Genomic DNA, 27,861 nt, shown 5'->3' on the forward strand with positions numbered 1-27,861 from the left:
AGATATGCATATATGCAGCCATCTAGATGATGTCAGTTTCAGCAAAACAATTCCAGACTATGATCAACAGCATGGCTCCTTAAGATTAGCAGTCTCTGTGCTAAACTGGCCTGCCTGCAGTCCACAAATGAAAAACATATTGAGATATTGTGATGAAATCATGTATATAGAAAGAATGCATTATTTTCAGTATTATCACAAGAACAGCCAGACCCTCAGCTGTTACACAAAGTAAGGCAACGAATTGGTAAATGCATCTCTATCTTCAGGGTTTTTATCAAAGCATCACAGGCAACAATTCAACTCTTTCATTCATTTTAAATGCTAATCATTAAATTCTGGCACCCCTCAAAAAAAGACAGGAACTGGAGCTGAAGAGGTTTTCACTGGAGTGAAGAAGACAAAGTTAGAGAGGCAATGCTGAGATAGCTGATGGCTGACCTGTGCAGATCAGGGATAGTGGATATATTGGACAAAGGATGCTGAAGATGGAAGAGAAAACAGGGTTGAACAGTGGGAGGAAAAAGTAAAAGAATTTATATACAGACAATCCACTGAGTGACCACTGAGAGAAATTTGTTTCTCAGCAAATATTTTCCATTACATGCCACATTACGGATTACTGCTTAGAAAACAGCATGTACACAACACAGTGATTATTACTTCACCAATTGTTGACAAATTGTCCATACAAATAAGTATGACAATGATCATTCTTTCTAATATACAGCTGTAGCATATAGCAAATTTCACTGTAAGCTGTATGTGTGAGCGCTCTCTGTAAATGTTTACTCAAACATCAGTCTACCATTGTGTTAGAGAAAGTAGCGTGAGAATGACCACAAGGTCAGCTGCAGAATTACATCAAAGATTTGGCTGTCTGTACACACACACAAACACACACACACGCACACACACACACACACACACACACACACACACACAGAGGAATAAAAATACAAACTCCCATCTGCGCAGCTCTTTATGCTCCTCATGCTGAACAATCAGGTACGATAGGTGTGGTCTTTCTGGGTCCCAGCAGGCCGACAAAGACAAAAGGCGTACAGGAAGAAGCTGTCTGCTCATCCTCAATGAGAACACGCGAGAGCACAAACACACACACACCCACACAGGTGTGGGGCATGTAGAGTGATACAGTATTTGGGTATCTGACACTATTTTTAAATTGAGGAGAAGAATTACAAGATTATCTTTTAATTAAGAAACGTCTGGTTGTTGTCTTCAGGGTTTTTTTTAATGATTGACATCATCATGTTATTATCTGCTAGCAACACAAATTATTTTGTTAATATTCATGTAATATTTATTCATGGCCTCTATAAAAACTTAACTGACTTTATTACAGACAGAAGCTAAACTACAGGCTTCGGAAAAAAGAAGTTTCCACATGACTCTGGGCAATCCTGAAAAAAAGTTCATAAGAGTTTGATTAGAAAATGATCAAAAAAGTATGGCTGATCATGAACTCCTCTGTATACCAAAGTATTCTAGAGTCAGATGTGAGGCGATCTGTCCAACAGCTAAAGTGTGGCTGGAATCGGATCTTGCAACTGGACAATGATCCCAAACAGCAACAAATCTACAATAGAATCACTGAAAAACAAAAAGAATCAATGCAACGGCCCAGTCAAAGTCCAAACTTCAGTCTAAGTTAAATGCTGTGGTGGGACCTTAAGAGAGCTGTGCATAAACAAATGTCTGCAAATGTCAGTGACTGAAAGAATTTAACAAGAATAGGGTGGACTTAGTTTTTCACAGGACTGCACAGAGTCCTGTGAAATATTTTCCTTTCACATGATTGTATGACAATTTAAAAACATGAACACAAAATTTATTTCAATATGTGACCAAATAAATAAATAAATAAATAAGCTGCCCAATAAGCTGCCATAACCATACATTTGACGTTTTTAGACCTGCTCAGATCTAAGCATGTTTTTCTTCTGCATATTAAAATATTTCATATTTAGATTTCATTTATTAAGATTTCGCGAATCCCTGAATTCAGTGAATGCATTTAGTTTCACATTGCGTTTAAGTTTTTGCAATCAAATAAATAAAGAAGAACGGAAATGGCCTGTGTTCTCGCGCCCCCGTGTGGCGCAAATGTGTAGTTGCAGGGCGTCTTCAATGACGTTGAGGGTAGATGTCAACATAAGCACTTGCGGAAACAGAAAAGTAAAGTAAGGTAAAGAAAAATAAAAGATATATATATATATATATATATATATATATATATATATATATATATATATATATATATATATATATATATATAAAGATGTAGATATAGATATAGATATAGATATATTTGTCTTCCGACGGATGGTGGCGCTGTTTCCTTTCTGCCTACCTTTTACTGCGCCTTTACCTGAGACTCTTCCGGGTTGAGGGTTCACAGGGCATGCGGAGGTCGTGTTGTGCTTTTTCTTTCGGCTCATACTTTAGCTAGCAGTGGTTAGTGATGTAATGGCTTTCTTGACTTTGTTCATGAGAAGGCAGCTGCCGCAGGCCGTGTGTCACTACGCCCGGCTGGTGAAGCAGGTCCGGCCGCCGGCCGCCGGTGCCACGCTGCGGAGACTGCACGGCTCAGCCCGGCAGCGGGTCGCGGATAAGGGGCCGTGGGGGAAGAGCCGGGGGCCGGAGCAGCAGCAGTACCAGCTCACAGACCTCGACAAAGCCGACGCTTTGGTGAGTTTAGTCCTAATGATGCAGTAGTTGTGTTACAGCCAGTAGTGAGCTTTGTGTAATTTTAATGGCAGAGCCGCTTTTTCTTTCCTTTTCCCCTTATCTGAAGGAAGTAAGATGGAATTGTTTTGAACGTCGTGAAACTGTAAACAAATGAGGGAGTAAGTTTTGCTAATAGATTTTCTTCTTTTATTTTCAGATGCTGAGAAAGTCCCATGAAACAGGTAACGTTGCTGCTCCACAATACAGGCTGTAGTCCCAATTTTCATCCTAACCCTTGTAGGATTTCTGCAGCATGGAGCAAAATGAACTTTTGTATGTTTCTTCTCTGGTCAGTCAGTGTCGGACTCAAAGTGTAATAAGTTATACTTTTATCACGGGTGTGAATGTCATGGTTGTGTTTGCGCGCGTGTGTGTGTGTTTGTGTGTGTGTGTGTGTGTGTGTGTGTGTGTGTGTGTGTGTGTGTGTGTAGGTGGTTGGGGGGGCTTTTAATGATTTCTTTGAACTTTTTTTCGAGGGTGGAATGATTGTACAGCACACATCTTTAATTGCTTTGAAAAACAGGTTTGAATTTATTTAGGATTTTCTTTAGAGTCAGAAGCATATGTACAGCCTCAAATAGAGACAGCCAGTGTCTTTTAGTTTGAAAAGACTAAGAACATTTTACTTCTCATTAGTGATCGTGATTTACTGTAACTGGTAGTTTCTTTTTGACAGCACTCATTGGACAGACCAGTATTTAGAACAATGGAAAAGTCCAAGGAAGGCAGTGAAAATCTAAGAAGAAGAATTGTAGATGTGCACAAGTCAGGAAAGTCTCTTGAAGTCATTTCTAAAGAACTGCAGATTCCAGGATCGAACAATTGTCCGTAGGCACAGGTTATTCAGATCTGTCACCACTTTGTCAAACTTTGGATGAAGACCTAAAGAAGACCCTCATCCTCACATGAGAGGCAACTGGTTAAGATGTTTAGGAACAACCCAGGAACCAAAGAGGTTCAGGTCTGCATGAACTAGAAACTGCCAGAAGATACAGAAATAACCACCTTCAAGCTTGACTGAAATTTGGAGCTGCCCACATGGACAAACCAAATGCCTTTTGGGGAAAAGTTTTATAGCCAGGGGCTTCTGGAATGGCCTTCCAGAAGCCCCGACCTCAACTCTACTGAAAATTTGTGGACTACGCTTAAAAGCCAGGTCTGTGCCAGGGCACATACCAATCCTATCAAGAAAAGTGGTAAAATATCCATGAAGAATTATGCAAGAAACCTGCTGGTGGCAAGCAAATGCATCTACTAAGAGACATTTAACCAAATATTTGTGAGTATACATGTATCTACTTGAGTCTATTGGTATAGTTTTGACTCTGTGTGGATATAAAAAAATCCTAAATACATACAATTTGTGCACCCAGTTTTTTTTTTTTTTAACGTTATTAAAAATGTGTGCGGTAAAATCATTCCACCGCAGAAAAAGAACAGTTCAGAGAAATAAGTAAAAGCCCCAACATTGCAGTGACATTCATGCATATGATGAGTGTATGTACTGCAATGCTTTAAGGTTCATTTGTAGTCATGTTCAGAGATTGAGCATAGCAAAGCAGTTCAGCTGCTGCAGGACGGGGCTCAAACAACACAAAACATCTTCCCGAAATCCAACCTGCATCTACAGTGGCACCTGAAAAATGTCTTGCACGAATAATCTTTAGAAGAGAGTTAAAATATAGGCTGGTAGGTCAGTATATTCTCCAGTATATGGTTAGTATTTAACAGAGATTACATTTAAGTTGAAACAATTAACTGGCAAATCAAAAATGCATGTAATAATTAAAGTGGACATTTCTAATGCTTGCATCTGGCTAATGACAAAAAAAGAAGAACATCTTTAATTTCCTTTTTGTCCCTTTAAGCCAGCTTTTTTTCGTACTTTCGTGCTCTGTGCAGACAGAAAGTTTGGAGGCTGCAGGTGGGTCGAGCTGCTGTGCTCTTCATGCAGAGGTCAGACTAGAAAACTGACTGAGACCAAGCCTTTAGAGCAGTATACACAGGCACAATACAGTGACCTTAATACTTGAAATTTTGGCCGTGTTAAACATGAACCTCCACTGTCACAAGAGACAGTGCACATGGAGCGCAGGTATTTTCAGCTGCTCCCTTATTTCCCAAGAGGTCGCCACAGAGGATGGATCTGCATATTTGATTTGGCACAGATTTTACACCAAATGTTCTTCTTCCTGCAACTTTATCCAGACTAGGAGTACACTAGCTTGTGAATTCCATTGGGGCTTCGTTTGTGTTTGCTCCAAGTTCAAACCCTTCACGTCTTAGGCAAACATGTTTATAACCTTGAAGCCACAACAGCTTACAGGTCTGTGAAAAACTATGTACACTCTCTGATTCAGGAGCTTATAGGAAAACTTGAAGGAATCACCATCTGTGTGACTTTATCAGTCTCTCACATCACTGGAGGAATTTTGGTTTACTCGTCTTTACAGTGTTACTTGAGTAAATTCAAGTTTACAGGCATTCGTTTATGTACAGCTCTCTTTTTCCCAGCACAGGTCCAATCAGGTTGAGGTCTGGCTTTCTTTTTCTGACATTATAGATGTAAAGTTGTATATTTTCTGCTGTGCCTGGGATAATTGTCCTCTCCTTCAGATGTTAGGCGGGTGGGAACATTTAACACGCTAACCGAGGCCTGTAGAGTCTGGCATATGTAGCACTTGGGTTTTTGCATTTGCTCAGAATAAATCTGTTCACTGCTGTAAAGATTATGGCATCGTGTTTACACACGCCTGAACGCTCCACACCAGCAAACTGCCTAAACCTCTGCTTTTAAAGGTGTGCACATATTTGCTGGTGATCAGTTAAGTGCATTTGATTAGCAACACCTGGCTGCTGCTTGCGCTCTTAATTCTCGTGGCGGTAATAAGGATGTGCTCATTTTTTTCTGAGGCCCTGGAAATGCTCTTTTCCACATGAATGTATACAGAGCATGTGACACAGTAAAAGGAAAATGCATAACCGGTCCACTTCTAAGCCTGGTGACATTATGCAGTATGTCAGTTAGGGCTGCCACGATTAGTCGACTAGTCACGATTACGTCGACTATCAAAATCGTCGACGACTGATTTAATAGTCGACGCGTCGTTTGAAGCTTTGTAAGATCACAAAAGATGCAGGAATAAGTAGCAGGATTTAAGAGTGTAATAACGGACTGAAACAGAAGATGGCAGCACTGCATGTACAAGGATGCCAGCTGCCGTTAAACCCCAAAGAAGAAGAAGAAGCTGTGTCCCAGAATTCATAGCGCGGCCCAGCTCAGTTTCCAACAATGGCGGCAGCTAGTTAGTTTTAATATTACTCTTATTATTCTTTCTGGGTCACAAAATAAACGTTTAACATATTTTCAGGCGAGAATGTAGCTGTGTAAACCTCAAATATCTGCTCAGTTTATCAAGACACCACATATTTTCAAAAGCGCTCCGACGTTTTCGGAGACGTCTGTTACCCACTAGCTCGATAGCGAGCCGGGGGCGAGGCTAACTAGAGCCTGTGAGAACACCGGACTCCTGGCAAATCGTTTTCAAACCCACCGCCGTCTTTCGCTACTCAGGTTAAACATGATATATAAGTCACTTAGATCACTTAAAAATGTTATTGTTTGGCTTTTTTTCAGTATTTTATTTGTTCTTGAGTAAATCGGTTTGGCTGAGATTAAAGTTATAGTTTTTACACAGCTGAATGAACGTCAAGCAGACAGCTGATCATCAGAAGTGTGAGATGCTCGAGAATATACTCCGGTGTCCCGTTATATTATAGGTAGCAAGGAGTTTATTAAACTTCACTGAAACAATCTGACAATCATCTTGTCTTTATTTTTAGTTAGCACATATCTTAAACACTTAAAGCTTTAAGCTAATGATAGTTATATAAGAGCAGATGCATTATTATTATGCATCTGCTCTTATATACGTAAAACGTATGCTTTAAGCTGTACGTTTTACCTCCAATGGATGCATGATCTGATTAGTTGACTAATCGCAAAAATAATCGGTGACTAGTCGACTATCAAAATAATCGTTTGCCCTAATGTCAGTGCAGTCATGTCCTTGCTTATGAGAATCCACTAAGTTAAAATAATTGTCACTATACCGAGTCTAAATACAACAGTCCTGTAATACACCCGGGCTTCATTAAGTGCTGATTCAGCTTCAGTTTGTGTTCCTTTTAAACTGCATGGCTCTATACTTTATTACGTTTCTGTTATTTTGATTATATCTGCACACAGCAGCTCATTAGCACCCCAAACTACACCCTACAAAATTATCATATAGTTGAATCAGCACCTCTCTGAACACTTAGAGCATCGTATCCTTCATGGGGTTTGGGTTTACTGCATGTCTGGTGTATGAGACCTCATTAGTTGTCACACTTCCGTTAAGAATTTGGTGTCCTTATTAAATTAGTCTTTGTTTATGCCCCCTGCTCACACACACAGTTTGTTTGCTTTGTCCAGTTTCACCTCATGTCAGGACTCGGTGTGTTTTTTGCAAACTGTGTTTGGTTCCTGCTGTAAGGAAGAGCTGCGAGGACGTCCATCTCTTCTGTCTCCACTGTGGGACAGAACTCAAGTTTAAACCAAGAGTTAAAAGCATTTGTTTCTGAATATTAAGTTATTATAATCTGAGCAAGCCACCATTTTTATCACAAATATGTTGTTTAAACATCATTTTCTTTTTTTAAACATCAGGATCTGGTGTCGTTAAACTGATGCAGATTAAAAGGCAGTAATTAGGCTGTGGTATGCAGCTACAGTAAACAGCATGATTGATTTTGGTTATCTGTAACGTGTCAGTTGTTTATTTCTGCCTTTGATCATTCTGCAGGCTTCCTCTCGTGGTTCAGGAACGGTCTGCTGGCGACCGGGATCGGAGTCATCGCATTCGTCCAAAGCGATGTGGGACGAGAAGCAGGATATGGTACGGGAAAGTTATATGTGCAGAAGAGCTGAAAACCAGACAATTTAAGCCTAAGCCTGTTTGTAAAATACACTTAAAATTTAAATAAAGTAACAAACGTTCCCACGTGTGGGACTAATAAAGCTTATCTTATCTTATCTTATCAAACGGTCGATGCAGCTCTAAATTTAAGATCAAGAGGATTTTTAAACTCTGTTTCTCTCTAGAAGATATTTTTTATCTAAAAATGTAAACATACGTCTGCTGTTTTTGTGAAGTAGAAAACTTTGTAATGGGCACTTGCTGCACTTTTAATATGAATAATTTCACAAGGATTCCTGCAATTGACTTGAAACAGAGTCAAAATCCTTGATATCTAGTTGTAACCAACATCATCATTACCTGACACGTGAGATGAGGCCCTTAACATTTTATTAAAGAAGACCTTCATGGAATCAATATTAATTGACAGCTGATGGGCATGAATATTTGAAAACTGTCTGAAAACAAAACTTTCGAGCCACAGCAGTAAATCGAAGGAACGCGGTATTATTTATGTCAAAATGAAAGCTGCTGACCTACTTGATGTATTCTCAATGCTAAATCACGGGAACGGTTTGTATAACTTCTGAAATAAGTTTGATGCCAGAAAATCTTCCACTTAATCTTTTATTTTAATCTAAATAATTAAAAGGAAAAGTCGATTCAACCTGCCTCCATGCCAGCTTTAATTACAGTGACTTATGAGGAAATTAATTGGGTTTCTACAATAATACCATGTCAATCTGTTTTTCCTCAGCCTTCTTTATCCTGGGAGGTGCGTGCGTGTCGTTTGGCGGTGCCTCGTATATTGGCAGCCTCTTTGCCTTGCGGAGGATGATGCTGCTGTCTGTGCCAGCACTGCTGTTCCAAGGAGCCGTGGTGGGCAGCGTCGCCCTCTTCTGGCTCTGCGCTGTATCGCTCTACATCGGACGATTAGAGGTGGAGATCATCCACGAGGGAGAGGAGGGAGAGGATGAAGAGGAGTGCCGAGAGTGCCGGGAGAGGCGCGAACACCGGGGTTACCGTGGCCCCCACGACAGTGAGGACAGTGACGGCAAGGGGCAAAACAAGTAGAGGTCTTCCAGGAATGCAGAGTGGAAAGCTGTGCATGTGTGCTGCTCCAATTCAGGGTTTCCCTTATTTGTATGTGTGTGGATTTTGTGTACATGTGCGTGTATAAGCAACCTACATATGCAGGCCGTGTGTGAGTCTGTAGATACGATCTTATTATCTGTTGTTATCAAGATGAATATTAATGTGGGGAAAGACTTTTAAGACCTTTTTGAAAACTGGTCGAAGAAATTTGTGAAACATGCTGGTAATTGGGTAGTTTAACTACCTTCGAAAATAAATCAACATTTTGTTATAACTACATGTAGCCAGAGCTGAGTCTCTTACTTCATCAGTCTGAATTGTTTTCTTTTTCTTTTTACATTCTGCAAAGACTCGCCGAGAACGCCACGTTATTTCTTCAAGTTTACTTTTTGCTGCCCTATATCATTTTAATCCTCATTCACAGCCAACTGTTGTTGGGTGCTGTTTGTCTTATTCAGTATAATTAACTGTGAATGACTACTTGAAGTTTTCTTGAAAGCGTGGAACTAAAACAAGCTGGATGTGATAAACTGCGAGACCTACGAGGAGGACTGCGGAGTGTGTGTTTCAGGTCTGTAATTTTGTTTTGATCAAAAATCTCTGAGGGTTTTTAATTAGTTTTTTTCCAGCTTTTTTTTTTTTCCATTATTATTTTGTTTTCGAAGGGCAATAGCACTTCTGTCGCTTTAGTTTGAAACTTTAGTAACTACAGTTTTAGAAGCAAAGCCTATTTTTCACAGGCTTTCCTGTGATTATTTACACACACTCTGTATTGCTGTAGCCATGTTTCTGAGTGAATTCCACACTATAATCACTATGATTGCTTATTTAATGGATGTGAAGGGTTGTTGATCATTAAAGAGTTTGAATGCAGATGTGGAGATGGGGTTCAACATTGTTTACTTTTTTTTAATGCACGACTTCCTGTGCACTCTACTGTATATACAGTAATAAAACAAGAAGAAATCTGTCGAGTTACATCAGTGCGTATCCTTTAATGACCCATCGAATGAGACCTCAGATATGTTTGTTGTTGGTGTTTTTGACCAAACTCTACGGAGAGTTTCATAATAGACGAATTATCTCATAAAATGTGATGAAACTGATCAATTATAAATCCCCCGAAGGGCATGTTCTCAGTGACTTCAGGATTAACAGCTGGGGCCATTTAAAAAAATCACTAATATGGAGAGCACACACATACTGTGAATAAATACTTGCGGACATACATGAGAAGGGGAGATGTGTAAACATCTCTCTCCTGCACCTTAAGAAATCAAAAACCTTCAGCTGAAGCAAATTATCAAACCACATAAATCTCAACGTGTATATTGCTTTTTAATTATTATTTTTTGGTTCATGCAGACAGCGCCCAGTATAATGTATACGTGCTGTCAGAGTTTGTAGTTAAGGCTCCCTGCAGCAGGAGTCAAAGATGTAAAAACTGTCCGTGCACACATAGACGTCTATTCATGCTGTACATGAATAATTTTTATAACGAGCTGCTCATCGGCGAGCATGTGTGAATATCTGAACTCAAACGGGCAGCATGTGGTTGTGTGTGTGTGTGGGGGGAGTGTTAGTCATGGGGGGGCTTTGTCTGTGATTACTATCTCTGACTGGGTTAGGGCGAAGGTCTGTGATATCTCCCAGCTATCGACACACAGTGTTGCTGTTGAGACTCACCTCGGAGTCACCCTCTCCTCCTCTCCTCTCCTTCTTCACTCCGGCTGTCCTCTCCTTCCCTCCCACCTCTCCTTTGCAGATTCCCATGGCGTTTTGGAGCAGTTGTGTTTCACATGCAGGGTGCGAATAGGCTAGATGGCTACTGCAGCAGTGTGACGAGCACCCCCCCCCACCACACACACACACACACACACACACACACACACACACACACACACACACACACACACACACACACACACACACACACACACACACACACACACACAACCACCTCCTCCTCCCTGAGCCCCTTTCAGCTCTCTTCCTCAGATCCTCTTCTACCCTTTCACCCTCAAGTCCTTTCTTTCTGGTCTCCTCCTCACGTTCCCTACTCCTCCCCTCCCACCTCTTCTCCGTTTTGCTCCTCCGTGGCTGCATCTGACTGCACAGGTCTGTTTGGCATGCAGGAGGCTCCTGAGGCCTGGCGCGTCTAAAGGGCAGTGCGCCCAGAGGCAGGAGACGCGCCCTCACTGATAAACACCATCTACGCCAGACCCAGAGCAGCTATAGGAACCATAACGCCAGCACAACATACCCCAAAGTCCAGGTCTGGCCTCATACATCTCCAAACCTCAGCTTCACATCTACGCTCTCAGCATCGAAAGTTGGAGTCTTAACCTCTGCTTATTTTGAGCGCCGAGTGCTCATCTGCTTTCAGGTGTTAAATGCCATACGTACGGATCAAAGGATCTGCCTTAAGAACTACATTAAGTATGGATTGGCCTTCTCCTGGCTGAGAGGAGAAAGGGGTGATTGTTGGGAAACAATGGCAAAGATGAAAATCATAGAGGTAGAAAAGAATCAGGGAAAAAGAGCCTGAGAAATGTAGTGAGCCCATGTCAGATGGAAACTGTCTGGCTGTCTCCCTCCGTCCTTCACGCTATTATTCCTTTCCATATTTGTACTTTTTTTTTCAAATCCATTTACATGTGGTAAGGTATTTCCCCAAGGAGCACGACTCTAATTCAAGGGGTAAGATAAGCCATCAAAGTTAGTGACAGAGAGGGCGTACGGGTGGCTCAGTGACAGGCTGAGAAGAAGACAGTCAGGAGAAATGCCACCGCCACACACACACACACACACACACACACACACACACACACACACACACACACACACACACACACACAAATAACCCACGGTGATTTAATCTGCAGAAGCCGCACCTTTACTTCCCTCTATAAAGATGTTACTCCATAGAAAAGAAGAGATAAAGAAGAGAGGTTATTTTGTAACTCAATTCACGGCACATCAGCACACACGCACACACACCCACTTATACAGTACATACGGTTTTGCACGTACAATGGCATTTTCTCCCCAACAACTGCTCTTGTTTAGTATGCGCTTCCTTTGGTCTTGAGGAGGAATGATCCTCACTCTAATGAACTACGGCCTGCCACTTGAATGTAAAACAGGATTTAACCCGTCTTCAATGTCAGAGCCCCTCCCTGGGGCTGCTTCAGACAACACACACAAATTCACGGAAATGCACGCACACACACACAGACAGACATGCAAGCAAACGGCCAATGTACACACACACGTGGTAATGCATGAACACCTATAAGTGAGAGACTCTCTGCGCTTCTGGGTTTATTTCAAAGCAACTAACACTCAAGTGATGTCTAGTCTGACCTGCACTAACTAACTAACTAACTAACTAACTAACTATCTATCTATCTATCTAGCTATCTATTTTAATAAAGAACTGTGCAAGAATCAACACATCCTCTCTGCATTTGTCTTCTAAGTACTCAGAATATGCATGTTAAATGAAAAGAATTAACAAATGTGAGTGCAGAAAAAATTGTATCTATTTAAATGACATGAAATCTCAAGGAGCTATATGTAGAAATCGAAAGCATCAACACATTTAAAACTTCAGATATCACAACTGCTTACTCTCCACGCCTGCAAAAGCAAGAAAGAAACAACCGACATTGAGTTGTGCTCCTCTACTGGAATATTTTATTGTTATCATCATCATCATCTGTATCACTGTTATTATTTTTACATTTGTTCATTTTATTTGACGAGTGGGTGGAGTATTCACAAAGATGGGAGAATAATGTTAGATTCACAGTGATGGGCGAGGGGTTAGCCGTTTAATTCAACAACAACAGAAAAACCCAAAAACAAAACAAAATCCAAACTCACTCACACACTTTTAACAGGCGAACACGCCCGCATTCAAACACACACACACACACTTATTATACCAGTAAACACCCGAGAATATGTGCGCTGACACATATTTGTAGTATGGGTGTGTAGTGCACCCTTTCCCCCGCCCCGTCTTTTTTTTAAAACCCCCACCCAGCCCCACCCCGCCTCTGTCAGACGTGACGATATGAGCGGTTCCATGAAGCGAACCCTCAGATCAGGCTGTCGATCATAATCTCAATTTAGAAGAAGGACAAAGAAAATAGTGCCAGAAGGCCTGGCTTTCAACAAATTGCTGTATATATAAATTTACATGTATTTGGCTAACATGGCAGATCAGACGACCTTATTACAAAGTGCTAGACTGTTTTTAACGTACCTCTCTCACAGCTTATATCACTGCATATCGTGGTTAAATTTTATTCTTCTCACTTCTTTTTCCTGATGAGTTTGGCCGGGTGAAATTTCCAAATGTTATTATTTATGAATTCTCCTTCTTCTTTATTATTTTAGTTGTGATTTTCTTACACATATATGTATAATTTTGTTTTAGTTGTTTCATTTTTTCCAAGTCAAAAGTGTTTTGTTTTTCCTGAGAGGAGCTCCAATCAATTGCTATGAAACTGAAATTTAAAGTGTTTCATATCCCCACTTTTTAATTTAAAACTTTATCTCCAGTTGACTCGCTTGAACTGAAACCAATATCAGAACAATTCTGTTTTGTTTTATCGACCTCCGACGGTCACATTTTAATGACCACATGTGGTCTTGTTTATTTACCTGCCTTTCTAAATGAGCATTTATATCCCCCACCCCCACTCCACATACCGTGCTCAGGCTATGATATTAGCGGCCGCTCTTGCATTGTTTTCTGTTTTAACAGGATCACACGCCGAACCGTGAAGTGCTTTAGAGTTCACACCAGAACAAATTTCGGTAAGTGCTCAAAAAAAACCAAAAAAAACAAAACATGTTTAAATGATAAAAACACTTCTGTCCAGCACATTTCCCCTCCTAAAGCATTTTCACATTTTTTTTCATCCACTAAAACAGTCGTATTTTAAACAATTTCCCAATCGGTTTCACCTGGTGAAGAAAAACAATATAAACCTAAAAACAAACAAGAATATGGCTTTCATACACAAACACAACTGCAGCATTGTACATTGTCATGATACACTAGAAGTCATAATCAGTTAAACAAATCGCCTTCCTATAATCAAACAATACAAATAGCGTCCTGTCTGCATTGCATTTCCTTCCCTTATATATAATGGAATGTCTGGGACTACTTTAATCATACTTTTGTCCCAAAAGTGTGCTTTTAGTATGGCTGAATCGATGAATACTTGGATCTTTTTTTCAATATTATTGTTTTATATTATTATTTTAAGTATCGATACAAAACACCAAAAAGCTGTCTCCACCTATTTTAAGTTGAAACCCTATAATCAAACTGTCACCCGGAGCCCACTGAAAGAGATGATTTGTATAATACTGCAATAATAAAAATTTATATTCCAAAGTCATTTTTATTCCTACAGACGAGTGCCCATCTCTTCCTACTGGTTTTAGGGTTAATTGGGTTAATGTGCGGTGACGGACATTGACGGTGAGGATGTGAGCTGAGGGTCGTCATGGTTTTCTCTCTATGTACAATATGGCTTCTCTGAGTGGAAGAGACACATAAATCAACACAGTCATCTAGAGAAAGTCACAGAGCAGAGTTCGTTGTTGTCGCGAAGATGAAAAGTCTTGAGGGACAACCAGTCAAAAGTTTCCATGTCCCCGTTTCTCTGAGAGTCACTGTCACTCGTACACAACAGGCTGACATGATAAAATCCTATGGCAGCGGCTTGTCACACACTTTAGATTGCAGTTATTCAACTCATTGTCCAATTAGTAACGTCCTCAGAGGTTTAATCTACTGCCACTTCTGTCTCTCCTGCCCTTTTCAATGTCTCTCTTTCCGTCCTGTCACTCCGCTCTCTCCTTCAGTTTATTTTCTCCTCTCACATCCTCCCCTCTGAGACTCAGTCCTCCTCTGTGCCCGCAGCCCCCCTCAGTCCATTCATACAGAAGGGCAGGCTAGAGGAGAAGGGGCTGTCAGATGGGGAGAAACCACTGAAGGGTGGAAGGCCGGCCAGCCGCTGTAGGTGGGGGAAGAAGGCCGGTGGGGGTCCCTTGTGGTGGTCCGAGCGTAGCTGCAGGCCATCACTGTGTCCTGTGCTGTGGTGGTGGGAAGGGGGGAGCTCAGGTGGAGCGTAGCGGATAGTGCTTGGGGCATAGAGGCTCTGAGGGCCCTGCGGGCCGAGGGCAAGGGGGTGGAAGAGGACCCGGCCCGCTGCACTTCCAGCAGCCAGTCTCTGAAGCAGCTCAAAGTCAGGACCGTTACCTAAACCACCACTACCGCCACTGCTCCGGCTGACCACCCCCGCCGACACAGCCCTGTCCTCGCGGGGCAACGGGGAGGACACGGGCATGGCGGGGGACAAAGCTGGGGACGGGGGAGTGAACAAACCCTTCGGTGGGGCTTCGCTGCTGGAAGAGGAGTCCGGGATCGGGGTGGTGGGGCTGTCACCATTGAGGCTGCTGGACGGCGTGTGTGCATGCGAGGGCTGGGGCTGAGTGGTGTGTGTGTGTGAGGTGGAAGTTTGAGTGTGTGATCCCCAGCGCCCCCCGGTGGTCAGGGCTTCATGCTCAGTCTTGATGCCTGGGCTGCCGGGCAGGGGAGATGGAGTCACTACACTTTTCAGCTGCTGGATCACAGCCCGGCCATTGTGCACCCTCCCTCCCCTCTCCCCTCTCGTCGGGGTGTCTCCTCCTCTGCTCTGTTTACCTCCTCCTCCGCTGTCTTCCCGTTTCAATCTGTCGCTGTCGCCTCCCTGGTCCCACTCGGTTTCATCTTCCTCTTCCCCCTCGCTTTCGCTCGCCAGGTCTGAGGAGGCAGAGACACTCTCCTCCGTGTGACGGAGCTCCTCCAGTCTGCGACGGGTTTCGGGAGGTGCGCCCTCCGGGTCAGACCTCAGCAGGCGCTTCCTCCTGTCCTCTGATTGAATGGCCGTGGTGGTGAATTTGTCTCTGCCTTTAGTGTCAGGGTCGCTTTTCCCCACTGAGCTCTTCACAGGTTGCGAGCCTGAGGAGGAAGGAGATTTTTATGACACGATGAGGCACGGGCGAGTGCATCAATGGGACGTCACAGTAAGGTAGCAATGTACGTAGTGTGGTACCTCGGGCCTGTGTGGAGCCATCGGTCGGGGACGAGCTGATTCGAAGTCGCTCTGCTCTTATGCTCTCTGGTAGCTGCAGCAGATCCAGGGGAGTGTCGGGCAGCTCTGTTCGACTGGATGGATAGATGTAAAAAAAAATGGGAAAAAAGAGAAAGGGAGAGAGTGAAAAGCTGGATGTATACACAAATCATCTACCACTTAAAGCCACTTACACTTAAAAAAAAACAGGAATGCCATGCTGATTTAAGTGAATACTTAGAGATGGAAACAACATATAATCAGCCTAATAACTACCTCCAATAGCCAAACTGCCTCACACCCTTCTAACCTCCATCTAACACACACTCACTCCTTCCAACAGCCCTTATCACACATGCACAAACACTGACACATGCAAACAGACACACAGGCAGACCGCACCCCCCGAAACACACGCAGATGCACACACACACACACACACACACACACAAATGCTCCACTCAGCAGCCCACCTATACACAGTTAAGCTCAGACAAGGAGGAGGCTGTTGGAGAAGTTAATGAGCTCTTGTAATTACAGCACTAATTAACTAAAACACCATTCAGCCCCAAAATTCTGACATCCATTTGTTGTAATTATATAGCTTCAGTCCAATTAGCATTGAAATTCAGCCTACTCCTCTTGTTTTTGTCTGACTGCTCTGCTGCTATGCGCGCGTTCTGTTGTGTTCTCTCGCGCTCGCTCCGTGGTAAACACACCAAAGCCTTAAACAAAGGTAATATGACACTTAAAAGGTAATTTATATTTAAAAAGAAATCAAGGTGCAAGGTTTTTCAAAATTTTCTTAATCTGATTTGGAGCTTTCTGTAACAGGGTGTCTGCTTATTCAGAATAATAGCGTTAAATAACAATAGAATAATGCATAAAGGAACATTATGCAGGATGAAAAAACCCGAACTGCAAAAGGTATGAAAAAGTGATAACTTTTACTAATTACTATTTAAAATACAAGATAAAATAAACATTTGACTGTCGAATGAGGAACATTTTGAAAGAAAAAGTACGGCTTTTTGAAGCCGCAAATTTTACTGTATGTTGGTCGTGACGCATAGAAACTGTCAGAAACATTAGCAAATTCAAACTAATCTAAAAATCTATTAAAAGAATAAGAAGAATTTAATGATATTTTAGCCAATCTTTCAAGATTTATAATAAAATCAAAAATAACCATTACATTAATTAGGCAGTGGTTTGCTGCTTTGATCTCCTCGTTTCGTGTGTATCCTTACCAGTTTTCTCACATGCTGGAATAAATGAACCTCCCTATCCCAATAATCCCTCTACATTTCATCAGCTATCCCTTCAAAGGGTCTCTGTACACAGTGTGATGCCTGCATACATAAAATGACTTCCTAACAGCACTCGTGGAGAAACGGCGGTTTCAGCTTTGCTCCGGTTCTACTGACCTCAGGACGTAGTTAACCCAGATAACGTTGCGTTCGTGGGGGGCTTTGTGGTTGATGGACACAGTGGCAGTGGACTGGATCCACAGGTACCCTCCTCTCCTCTGGAGCCAGCGATAATAACCAGTCACTACCTGGCCTTTTCTTAGCACTGAGGAGCAAAGATGGGAAGAAAAGAAACCTGTTAATGGTTTGACAGTTCATGAAGGTGGCAGCAGAGGGCGCCTCTAACAACAGTACAGGAGGAGATTTCAACAGGCTCTTGTAGCAGCTCTGCCAAGTTCAGATACTTGAAGAAAGAGAGGGATGGGGATGAACGTCATATATTATACGTATCCATATGTATGTGACTCACAGTCCTCGTGGCTCTGCCGGAGGTTCTCCAGGTCTTCTACATGGATGAAATGGTAACAGGTATGTCCCACTACCTCTGCTGGAGTCAGATCCATATACTCAGAGATCCTGTAGAGCATTGGAGGAAGAAAACAAACAAACAAACAAAAAACACACACACACATTTGTCAGCCAAACAGAAGCAGATGTGTGTGCTAACACCACCAACTGGCTGGGTGCTCTGCCAGCTCCTCATGAAAAAACATGAAAGATAGAGCGACTCCCAAAAGGCAAAACAATAGATGGATTACCTGTTCTCACAGTATGTAACCTGTAGGTCCATGTTCACTCGGAACACAAACATGTGGCTCTCCATGCGGACTTCATTAAGCGTGGAGGGCGGGAGAGTGTGCGCCAGCGCAACCAAACCCATTGGTCGACGCACTGATCGGGTGGAGCCTGGGACGAGAGCGGGGCGGCAGCGGATTCGTCCCGTCACGTGGATTACCTGACAAGCACAAAGTCTTTCTTACGCACTCATACGCACAAGCCAGTCTATAAGAGGATTACTAAATAAAGATCAGGTGGAATCAGAGCTGTTTGATGCACTGATTTAGAAAATGTAGCATTTATCAATATGTAATAAACTTGGACATATTAGCAGTGAGCGCAGTAAACTGTGATACGTGGAGCGGTTCAGAGCGAAATAAGGGCACAGCCATAAAATATACTGGCAATGACCACCTTGTGCGTGTGTGTGAAACACCAGCAGCACAAACCCAAATTGTTATTTTATTCCGAACACATGCAAGTAAGCTAAGGAATGCATAATATGTTCTCAAATTATGGTGGCGCATTTTCTCTCATACCTTGTATCCAGAAGACTTGACATGCAGGCCTCTTTTGGTGAGCGTGGACTTCATGCGGATAAAAAAGCCACGCTCGGGTGGATCGTCGGCAGGAGAATGAGGACTGGATGGAGCTGCTGGGGATGAGAAAATAACATTAGCTGTTTCAAGAATATATTTTTTTGACTTTTGTCTTAGTAATGCCATTTGAGCACAGTGAATTGTTGAAAATCATATTATGTATTTGTTATATTTCTTTCTGCTTTCTTGCCATGACAGTACCGGGTTCAGGGGTACCAGCTAAGGAGGAGGTGGACGCAGAGCTGGAAGCGCTCTCAGGGGCTGTGTGACAGCCGGCCTCGGCCCGTAGATGTGGCCTGATTCCCAGCCGCTCCGCCATCTCGACGTGGTCCGCTGGGTGGATGTAGTCGAACACACTGCTGCCAGTCAGCTCCACCTGAAGAGAAGCACACACAAACCGATCAAAACCAGACGCTTTGTGCAAAAATAACTATACGTGAGCGAGCACACGCCTACAAATACACACAGACACACACACACACAAGTGCACTGAAAAAAAAATCAATATATGTTATGACGGGAAAATGAAAGTGCCGCTCTGGGTTACAACTGAACAAGGAATGAGAGGATGTAAGACGGCCCCACCTGCCACCCCTCCAACATGCTCGCGCACACATACACACACACATTTAAGTCCTGTCTCGGAGGATCAAGTGACTACAGTGCTACACAAATAAAACCAGGAGGAGATAAAAATCAATTGTATTTGCTGATTAAAAACAGGTGAACTCCAACTATCTCCAAAGGTCACATTACTATACTTCTTATTCCCCGTGTCCCTCCCAGCTCCTTCATTCAGTTACAGTCTATCCCAGCAGGCAGCAGCGTAACAGCTCATACAGCTCTATATGATCCTATCATCATAATGCATCATAGTCGCATCTCTAATCATTTAAAGGCAATAATGGCACTGCTCTTGCATGGCATCCATAAAAGCGGCACAATTGAAGAAGGTGTGATTCCATCTGAAGCAGCATGAATAAGTGTGTGTGTGAGAGAGAAGCAGAAAAGGGGGGGGCATGCATGCTTACACACATCTATGCAGGTTCCATTACATCTGTGAATGTGTGTGTCTGTGTGTGTGTGCGCGCATTTGTGTGTGTGCCAATACTATTCCATCTGATAAAGCCGTGGCTGCAGCAGCCTCACACCCTTGTCTGTAGGACACAGCCATTTATTACCGGATTAGAGCCATTTACTGCAGGCTTTATGGGAGCTTCAGCAGGCCCTCAAGGACATCACAGCCGGGGGAGAGGAAGAAGGGGAACAGGAAGGCGGGAGCAGGCGAATAAGAGCGATCGACAATGAGGGAACAGAGAGGGGTAAAGATGTAGGAAACCCCACCGAGTGAGGGGAGATGACAGACGAGGTTTTATCACCCCTTATGTTATTCAGCGCCAGACACGCAGGCCTTAATTTCTTGGGAGACGGTGCCACATTTCGCAACTGCGCCACCTGTAATAAACATATTATTAAATACTAGATTTGATGGGCACCATATGGAGAGGCTGCCCTGCATACTTGCAAGACTCGAAAAGTAATTATCCCGTAACAACTGTGCTACTGTCACACTTTGAAAACGTGCGAGAACGGCTGACCATGCTGACCTGGGAACATATTTGGATAGATATTTGAGGATTTTAATATCTGATAGCATCAAGACAATAATAAATGCAGTTACTGAGAAAGTCCAAGATAAGAAAAATCAATTAAATCTTATGCATTTTAACCATTAAGACATTGAGCAACACAGGTTTCAGATAGTTCAGGGGTCTAATAAAAAGCAGAAACCTCAAAATATATGCCCCCCTACACAAAGGGGAATTAAATGAATGACATTATTTACATTTCTTTTCTTCATAAAAATGTCTCTTTTCTCAGCTAACCTCATGCATCACATAAGAGCACACTGGATCGCAGCTCCCACAGTGATAAGCAGAAGCTCTGATAACGGCTCAGCAGAGTAATATACAGCAAGCGTGTGTGTGTGTTTGGCTCTCAGTTGGCAAACTCTTTTCACTTTTTCACTTCCAAAGACTGTGCTGTTGAGGTCTAATGTATTTATTTCTCCCTCGTTCTCTGTCCAGCTCTAACAGGTGAGGCTGGTAAATGTGGAGACCAACAGCACTGTGCTAGCTGACCTTCACGTACGTCAGCAAACTCTTTTTAATCAAGAATTTTTAACACGAGGAAAATTCAGTGTTTTTGTTTACCGATCCTTCTTCTCCTCAGCGTCGATAATACGTCAGCACTCTACAGCTGCGTGCTTTTTGAGTCTGACATCAAAACTGACTCGTTCATTAATGTTTTAAAGTTAAGAGTTTGCAGCTGTCCATTAAATGGCTGGATATCTCTATTAAACTCTGGATGAACCTCGCTTTGAGCATTTCATGTTACCGATTATATCAGTATCTATCTGTTTGTATACTTATCCATGTATATGTAATTGTTAGCACATTGTCATTCTCAAGGACCAAGTCTGCTCAGAACATTGGACCAGCCATTTGAAAGAGGCAAAATCCCTCGACCCGGTGGTGTTGAAAAACAAGGTTGAGAGGCGAACAGGTCCTTATGGGCTTTACCGGGCTTAAGACCTATCCGAATAATATCACTTCATCTCAAGCAGGAGGGCGAGCTTGAAAAAAGATCAGACAGAAATGAGAAGATGAGGAAGGGACGAAGCGATTGAGAGGATGAGTCAGGCTCAGACATAAAAACAGGTATAGAATGTGGCGCAAAGGGAGGCGTGAGGAGAGACCGAGATCATTCAAATCTCTCTGAGAGCGTGTGTGTGTCTGCGTGTGTGCGTTTGTGCCTATGCAAGCACACGGCGCGCCTCTGTTTCCCTGCGTATGTGACTAGACTGTCTGTTTTTATGTCTCCGTGTGTCATTGTGTGTCACTGTTTGTGCGAGTAGTTGTCTGTCAGCGCATCTGTGTGAACCTGTGTGTGTGTGCGCGCAGAGATGCACGTGCATGCATGTATGGTGGTGTGGTGGGGACGAGGGGCAGCGAGCAGGGGAAGCAGAGACATGATATAAATAATAGCAGGGGGCTTTAATATGTATGAGGCATCCGGGCAGTGGTCCACAACATACTCTCAGCCCTCAGCCCTCACTGACTGATGGGAGAGGAGAGGAGAGGAGGGAGGGGAAGATGGGGTGGGGCGGAGGTGGAGTGGGGGCTGCATACTAACCATTCGCAGATCAATTCTCTCCTCCCTCAATCTACCATCCTTCCTCCCTCCTCTTTACCCCATTTATCCCTTTTTTTTATCCTACTTTTACTCCTCCATCCTTTTCATGTCTCCTCCCTCATCTTCTCCAACCTTTGTCTCTCCAGCTATTCTGCCCTCCCCTCTTCTGTTTCCATGTCTTCTCCCCCCTGCCTCATCTGCTATGTGTCGCTCCCAGGTTTATCCCTCGTGCTCCCGGGCCTGAAAACCAAGTGAGCCAGACAAAAAAGAAAAAAGATACCTGTGCGCCAGGGGAATGGGCGGAGGGCTGTGCCCTTGGTCAAGGTGCCTGACCTGGGCTAAGTCGGCTAAGCAACCCCACTGTCAGGGGAGTGGCCCGGGTGGTAAGCCAGGGCAGAGGGGTCAGACGGGGGGACAGGAGACGCGGGGCTGGGGCGGTCCACAGGGGCGACATGCCCTCTAAAACAAACAACCACTTATACTTTTTCACTCAGAACATTGTTTGTCTGTCCTTCCCCTCTCCCCTGTGTCCGCCTCCACTCACCAGCAAAGTATATTGAAGTGTTTTGTCCTCTCCCTCCCACCTTCCCTTCTTTCCTGTTGTGCGTTTTTCCATCTCATTGCTTGTGTCCATAAACACACTGTATATTCGCGCTCGCCCCCCTCCCCGAACCCCGTCTACCTGCCCTTTCTGGCTGTGTCTTTCTCATCATAAACCTCCTCTGTGCCCGGCCGTCCTCATCTTTTCGGGAAGGTAAACGTGGCGCTGTATGTTTAAGGTTTGGAACGTAATCTTAGATCATAAATAATTTCATTAGAATGCTGATGGCTTAGGCCCACTTTGAGGAGATGTGATGGGTTAGGCCATCTGCTCAGCTGATAAGAACAGCTCTGTTTTATTAGCATCTCCACCAAAGCCTCGGCTGTCTTGTTTACCTAGGCAATCCCAAGGCGAATTTCATTCCTACTGCACATTTAAACTCTATTTACACACTCAGACTCTCTCGCTCCTCTTTACCACCGTCTCTCCCCATATTCCTCTGCTTTATTTTCTTTCTCTCTTGTAATTGTCTGTCTGGTTCTCGCTGTTCCTCTCTGCAGCTCCCCTTTTTGTTCTGTCTTCTCTACGTCACTTTCTTTTGTATCTCTCTGTGTTTACATGTACATTGTGTGTGTGTGTGTGTGTGTGTGTGTGTGTGTTTGCAAAGAAGACTCAAAAACTCCACGACAATTCAAGACAATCCTTGTCCTAATCCAACTTATATTAACCTTCATTGAATGCCCCATGACAGGAAAGTTTAAAGAATAGTTTCAAGTCTGCCTCACATTAAGAGTAATTAGGCGTTGTAATCGTTCTTCTTCTCCTTACTTGCTGTGAATCGATCTTAGCTGTAGAGCAATGGGTGCTTTTTATTATGCTAGCATGTCTTCAAGCTTCCCTCACTTTTTTCTCTTCCCCGCATCTTAACTCCTCCCAGTGAAAATGGGAGACAGAGAGTGATCTGTGAAAGGAAAGACCTATGTTTCCTTATTGCAAGCGCCTTCTGAAGCCTCCTCTATCTGTAAGGCACAGCAGCTCTGCAGGAGTGGCATGGACAACCACAACAAAAACATAGAGGGAAACTGAATGAATATTTGTATATGTGGAAAATAAGAAACATATCCTTAAAACGTATTCTTAAGTTTGTTAATGGTTTCAGCGACTGCCCTTAAACAAAGAAAAAACCCTCAGTTACATCTGTTATTGTTACACTTGCCTCTCTCTCGCTCTCTCGTGCTGTACCCATTCTTCTTAGTTTGAAACATCTCTCTCTTATCACACCTCTCCTCCTTTCCTCCCCCTCTCTTTCTCTCTCTGGCTGTCTCTATCTATCTTCCCATCCCCCTTGGTGTTTTTCCCCCTCCCTACAATCAATGTGGCTTTTAAGATGCCTATCGATTTGTTCCCCTAGACAGGCCCAGCACGCTGGGGCGACACTTTGATTGCTAGGCCAGTAATTACTGTTATTATTTATGCATCTGGGCAAAATGGCAGGACTTAACATTCACAGTACAAGAGGCCACAGGCAATCAACAGAGGTGAGCACCTGGAGAGGGAGAGAGGGCGGCAGAGAGAGCTAGAGAGAGAGAGAGCAGCATTGCCCCTGTGAGAGTTGTACTCCAGAGATGAGCACAGAGAGTGAAGTCAAAGATATTCACACTCACACACAGACACACAAACACACGCGCTCCTGGGAAGGGATATGAAAGCATAAAGAGAAGACAGGCACATGTGTGCAAATGCACTTGTAAATAAAGGATTATGTGGTCACGTGTGTGTGTGGGTGTGCGTGTGTGTGTGTGTGTGTGTGTGTGTGTGTGTGTGTGTGTGTGTTGTGTGAGAGAGACATAAAGAGAGTGAGATGAGGTTGTCTTACCTGTGAGAGTCCCAGGTAGATAGAAACTGTCTCTGAGATGTAGAGGAACCGTCCCTCCTGGCTGACCACAAACACAAAGCCATCTAGAGACTGTGCACATAAACACACAGGGACACACACGTGGGCACACAAAAACACACACACACACACACATGCACGCAGAGACGCAGACATAAAGGCAAACAGAAACAAGACAGACAAATTAGAGCAATTAGCGTGTATCGAACAAATTACAATGAGCTAGAGAACAAACAACCCATCACCCTTCGGCCTCTTCTCTCAACTGGTGAGCACGCTCACACGCGCGCGCAAAAAACTCACATGACGTGCATAAATGTGAATAGACATGAAACAATTCCCATAGACGCAGCTACACGCGCGACAGCTGCGAGTGAGACCTGCGTGACCGAACAAACGGTGAACAAAACAGAGGCAGACGCAACGCATGCGGTGTGGACGTCCACAAACACACACATACGCACGTGCATCAAGAAAGGCGCACTTAAACAAATTCAGCAACGAGACATGAGAAACTGAGCTTATAGACCAGGGGCTGTTCCAATCAGCCGTAATAAACCAAGAGTCGAAGCTTCATCCTGGATCTCCAGCCACACACGCACACACACGGACAAATAAACACAGACACAGATAGAACCAGAGTCATTACGGCCTGCAGTGATTCTAATGAGAAGTGAAAGGTATACAGCCAGCCCATTAGAGGGGACTGCTTCAGAGAATAATATTAATCGTCATAACAAGCATCCAGGAGTGAGCTGACACAGTCTCAGCCTCACACACACATGCACACACACCAGGGCCACTTTGCTCTAGAAAAATGATTGCTATTTTGGCGGCCTAGTGCTTAAAGTGGCAGTGGTAATTTATGCAACTGACACATCCAGTATGCAAATGTGTGGCCGGGGTGTGGAGCGTCGTGTGTCGCGGCGAGGAGAAACCAGCCGCATGAATGTCGGAGAACTAAAGTGCAATTATCAGGCTATTACTGTGGAAGAACGGCTGGGAGGGGAAGAATCATACAGTTTTTCTGGAGCGTTAATTTGATTTCTATCAGCGCCGTTCTCTAAGCCTCTCTTCCTCTTTAAAATGCCAGAGGAGAGCAGACATATGTAATGTTTCTTTGTTTTACCACAACCTTCTCACTTCTCTACTCTCCTTTTATCCCTCCACCTGTTCCCACTCCTACCTGTTCTTCCTACCGCCTCCCCCTCCCTAAGCTCCCTCCAAAGTACAATCTGCAGTGCTACCTCCTTTGCTCTTCCTCTGAGTCTTTGCCTACATTCTGCATTTCGTCACCCCAGCAGCCCTCCTGCCCCAGAGTACCCCTCGGGCTGTGTTCATCTGTTAGTGCAAAAGGGAGGTATTCTTTGGCAGCATCTGAGGGTTACGCGATGTGCTTCTGTGTCTGAGTGTGACTGTGTTTAGGAATTTGCCTGGAAATATGAGTCAAGGCAGAACGACTTGAGCCAGTGCAGGCTGTGATCACACATAGCAGCGACTTAGCACAGCTGGATAATCAAACAAATGTGACTGTTAGGAGGGGAAAAAACATTTCTAACTTCAACTTTTGATACATCTGAAAAAACTAGTTTCTCTGCTTAACAACACAACATAAGCATGACAAAAAAGTCAACTATAGACATAATCAGTGCGGTACAAGAAGCAATGTGTGGGTGATGCGGTCGTTACCTGCAGAAGGTGTGCCCCTAGGTGCTGCTCAAACATGTCAGTCGCCAGAGAATGAGATGAACGTCTAACTGCAGAGAAAAAGGAGACAGACATTGTCATAAAATGCTGGCGGGCAGCATTTTATACCCGTTGATATTATAGCAGGTGAGTAGATTTTGTTAATTGATCATGAGCAGGGCTTTTTCAGTGCAGAAATTTGGGTTTCTGTAGGTAAGGTGCGTGTTTTTATTACTGTAGTATGACAAAATGCTAAAAAAAAAGTCTCCATGTTTAGTACTAGACAGTTAAGATCACATATTACAGTTAGAAAGGCCATGCTCTTGGTCAGTGTAACCATCAGAAGCAGCTTAATTAGTCAAAGCTGCATAAATAAAACACAAACGTCTTAATATGTAGGAAATCATTTTGCCGGTCGGGTTTAAGCCACGCTGATGGATTAATTTCCATTTTTTTGGATGAGTTAATACAGGTTTGAGGAATAAGTGATTACACAAATTGATCTGGAAATAGAGGATTTTGCATTAACGTGGGATCTCTTTCACAACTTTAAAATCTTCAGCAAAATCAAAAGTGAAACTTGAAGCAATTATGTCTGATAAAAGAAGAATTTACCGTGCTTAAAAAAAAAAAGTGCACATAAGGTGGAGCGCTGCGTGACGCATACCACTCAATCTCTGCCAGGCATACAAACAAACAAGCAAACACACACACACACACACACACACACACACACACACACACACACACACACACACACACACACACACACACACACACACAGTGTCTGCATCACCACTCTTAATGCATCCCAAACACAAGCTATCAGAGCTGCTTCAGTGCCAAAGTGGTGGTGTTTACCAAGGCAATTACAATACAAATAGAGTTGGAGGTGGTTAGGTGGAGGAGGAGGGGAGGAGGGCGAAGATAGGTATGAGAGGAGCACAGAGGGTAGGGAAAATGAAAAACCTTAAGGAAGGAGAGAGTGATCGCTTTCTCCAAAGCAAACATGGGCATGGGGGTTGGGGGTGCCGCCACTGACGTGGAAGATTAATTTTGCAATCAGGTGTATTTACTGTTTTATGTCAGAAGGAGTGTGTGACGGTGTTTATGCACCTGCAAGTGTGTGATTGCAAAAGTGGGGACCATATGTGAGAACTAATCTCACTCCAACAGGGCTGCTTTTGAACACAATGTTCCCCGTCCAATGGAGACAAACTGCGTATGTCCGTGTGTACCCAAAATATGTGTGTATAAGAGCATATAAATGTATGTACGCGTGTGAGTCTGTGTGCGTGCCTTTAAGGATCATTGGATATCTGCGCGTGTGTATGTGTGTGTCGCTGCAAGGCTGCGGGAAATCAATACACGTTATGACAGGAAAATGAAAGCGCTGCTGTGGGTTACAACTGAACACAGAGGGGGGATCGGAACACACACACCCACCAACACACACACACACATATACAATCACACGCACATATATATTGCCCAGCTGCCTGCTTGTGATGTGGGTTTGTTGAATAGAAGAGGGAGGCATTCCATTAGAGCTATAGACACACACATACACACACTTTAGGAATACACACAGCAATGAATTCTCATGCACAGACTACACAGCAGCAACATGCTCTCCGATTAAACAACACAAATACCCGTGCACACACACAAACTCTCTCTCTCACACACACACATATACACATAAATACAGAGTTGCCGGACAAAGCCACAGTGGCATTGTGAGATTGGGGTCCCCCTGTGTGACAGAGTGTGAATTTAAATAAGGCAAGTCCATTCAGGGCTATGAAAGGGGGTCTGGTGCTGGGACCCTTCAGCCTAGTCAGTCCCTGCCTGGAGGGGGATGGGGAGCCCATTTCGCTCTCTGCCTGCCTAGCAGGCTCCCTTGTGGG

The 27,861-nt window shown here is 43.6% G+C and overlaps 2 protein-coding genes across 4 annotated transcripts in view; one reads left to right on the forward strand and one right to left on the reverse strand.

Moving 5' to 3' along the window:
- The first annotated feature begins 2,395 nt into the window (after positions 1–2,395).
- Positions 2,396–9,688, forward strand: tmem160 (transmembrane protein 160). The gene is made up of 4 exons (XM_004543676.3): positions 2,396–2,712; positions 2,909–2,933; positions 7,599–7,691; positions 8,470–9,688. The coding sequence occupies exons 1-4, from the start codon at positions 2,491–2,493 to the stop codon at positions 8,784–8,786; spliced, it is 657 nt and encodes a 218-aa protein (XP_004543733.1). The 5' UTR covers positions 2,396–2,490; the 3' UTR covers positions 8,787–9,688.
- Positions 9,689–12,483: 2,795 nt separating this feature from the next.
- npas1 (neuronal PAS domain protein 1) overlaps positions 12,484–27,861 on the reverse strand; it is a 60,317-nt gene continuing 44,939 nt past the window's right edge. For 2 of the 3 annotated variants that reach the window (XM_076873224.1, XM_004543674.5), the window contains 9 exons: positions 25,955–26,022; positions 24,248–24,337; positions 18,837–19,011; positions 18,576–18,691; positions 18,018–18,214; positions 17,729–17,835; positions 17,377–17,524; positions 15,932–16,044; positions 12,484–15,837 (listed from right to left, as the gene is read on the reverse strand). In XM_076873224.1, the coding sequence (XP_076729339.1) occupies positions 14,735–15,837; positions 15,932–16,044; positions 17,377–17,524; positions 17,729–17,835; positions 18,018–18,214; positions 18,576–18,691; positions 18,837–19,011; positions 24,248–24,337; positions 25,955–26,022 (2,117 nt within the window). In that variant the 3' untranslated portion in view covers positions 12,484–14,734. The remainder of the gene's footprint in view (positions 15,838–15,931; positions 16,045–17,376; positions 17,525–17,728; positions 17,836–18,017; positions 18,215–18,575; positions 18,692–18,836; positions 19,012–24,247; positions 24,338–25,954; positions 26,023–27,861) is intronic. The other variant, XM_004543675.5, reaches the window with a different exon arrangement.

This window comes from Maylandia zebra, linkage group LG14 (genome assembly GCF_041146795.1).
Source record: "Maylandia zebra isolate NMK-2024a linkage group LG14, Mzebra_GT3a, whole genome shotgun sequence".
Classification (NCBI taxonomy): Eukaryota; Metazoa; Chordata; class Actinopteri; order Cichliformes; family Cichlidae; genus Maylandia; species Maylandia zebra.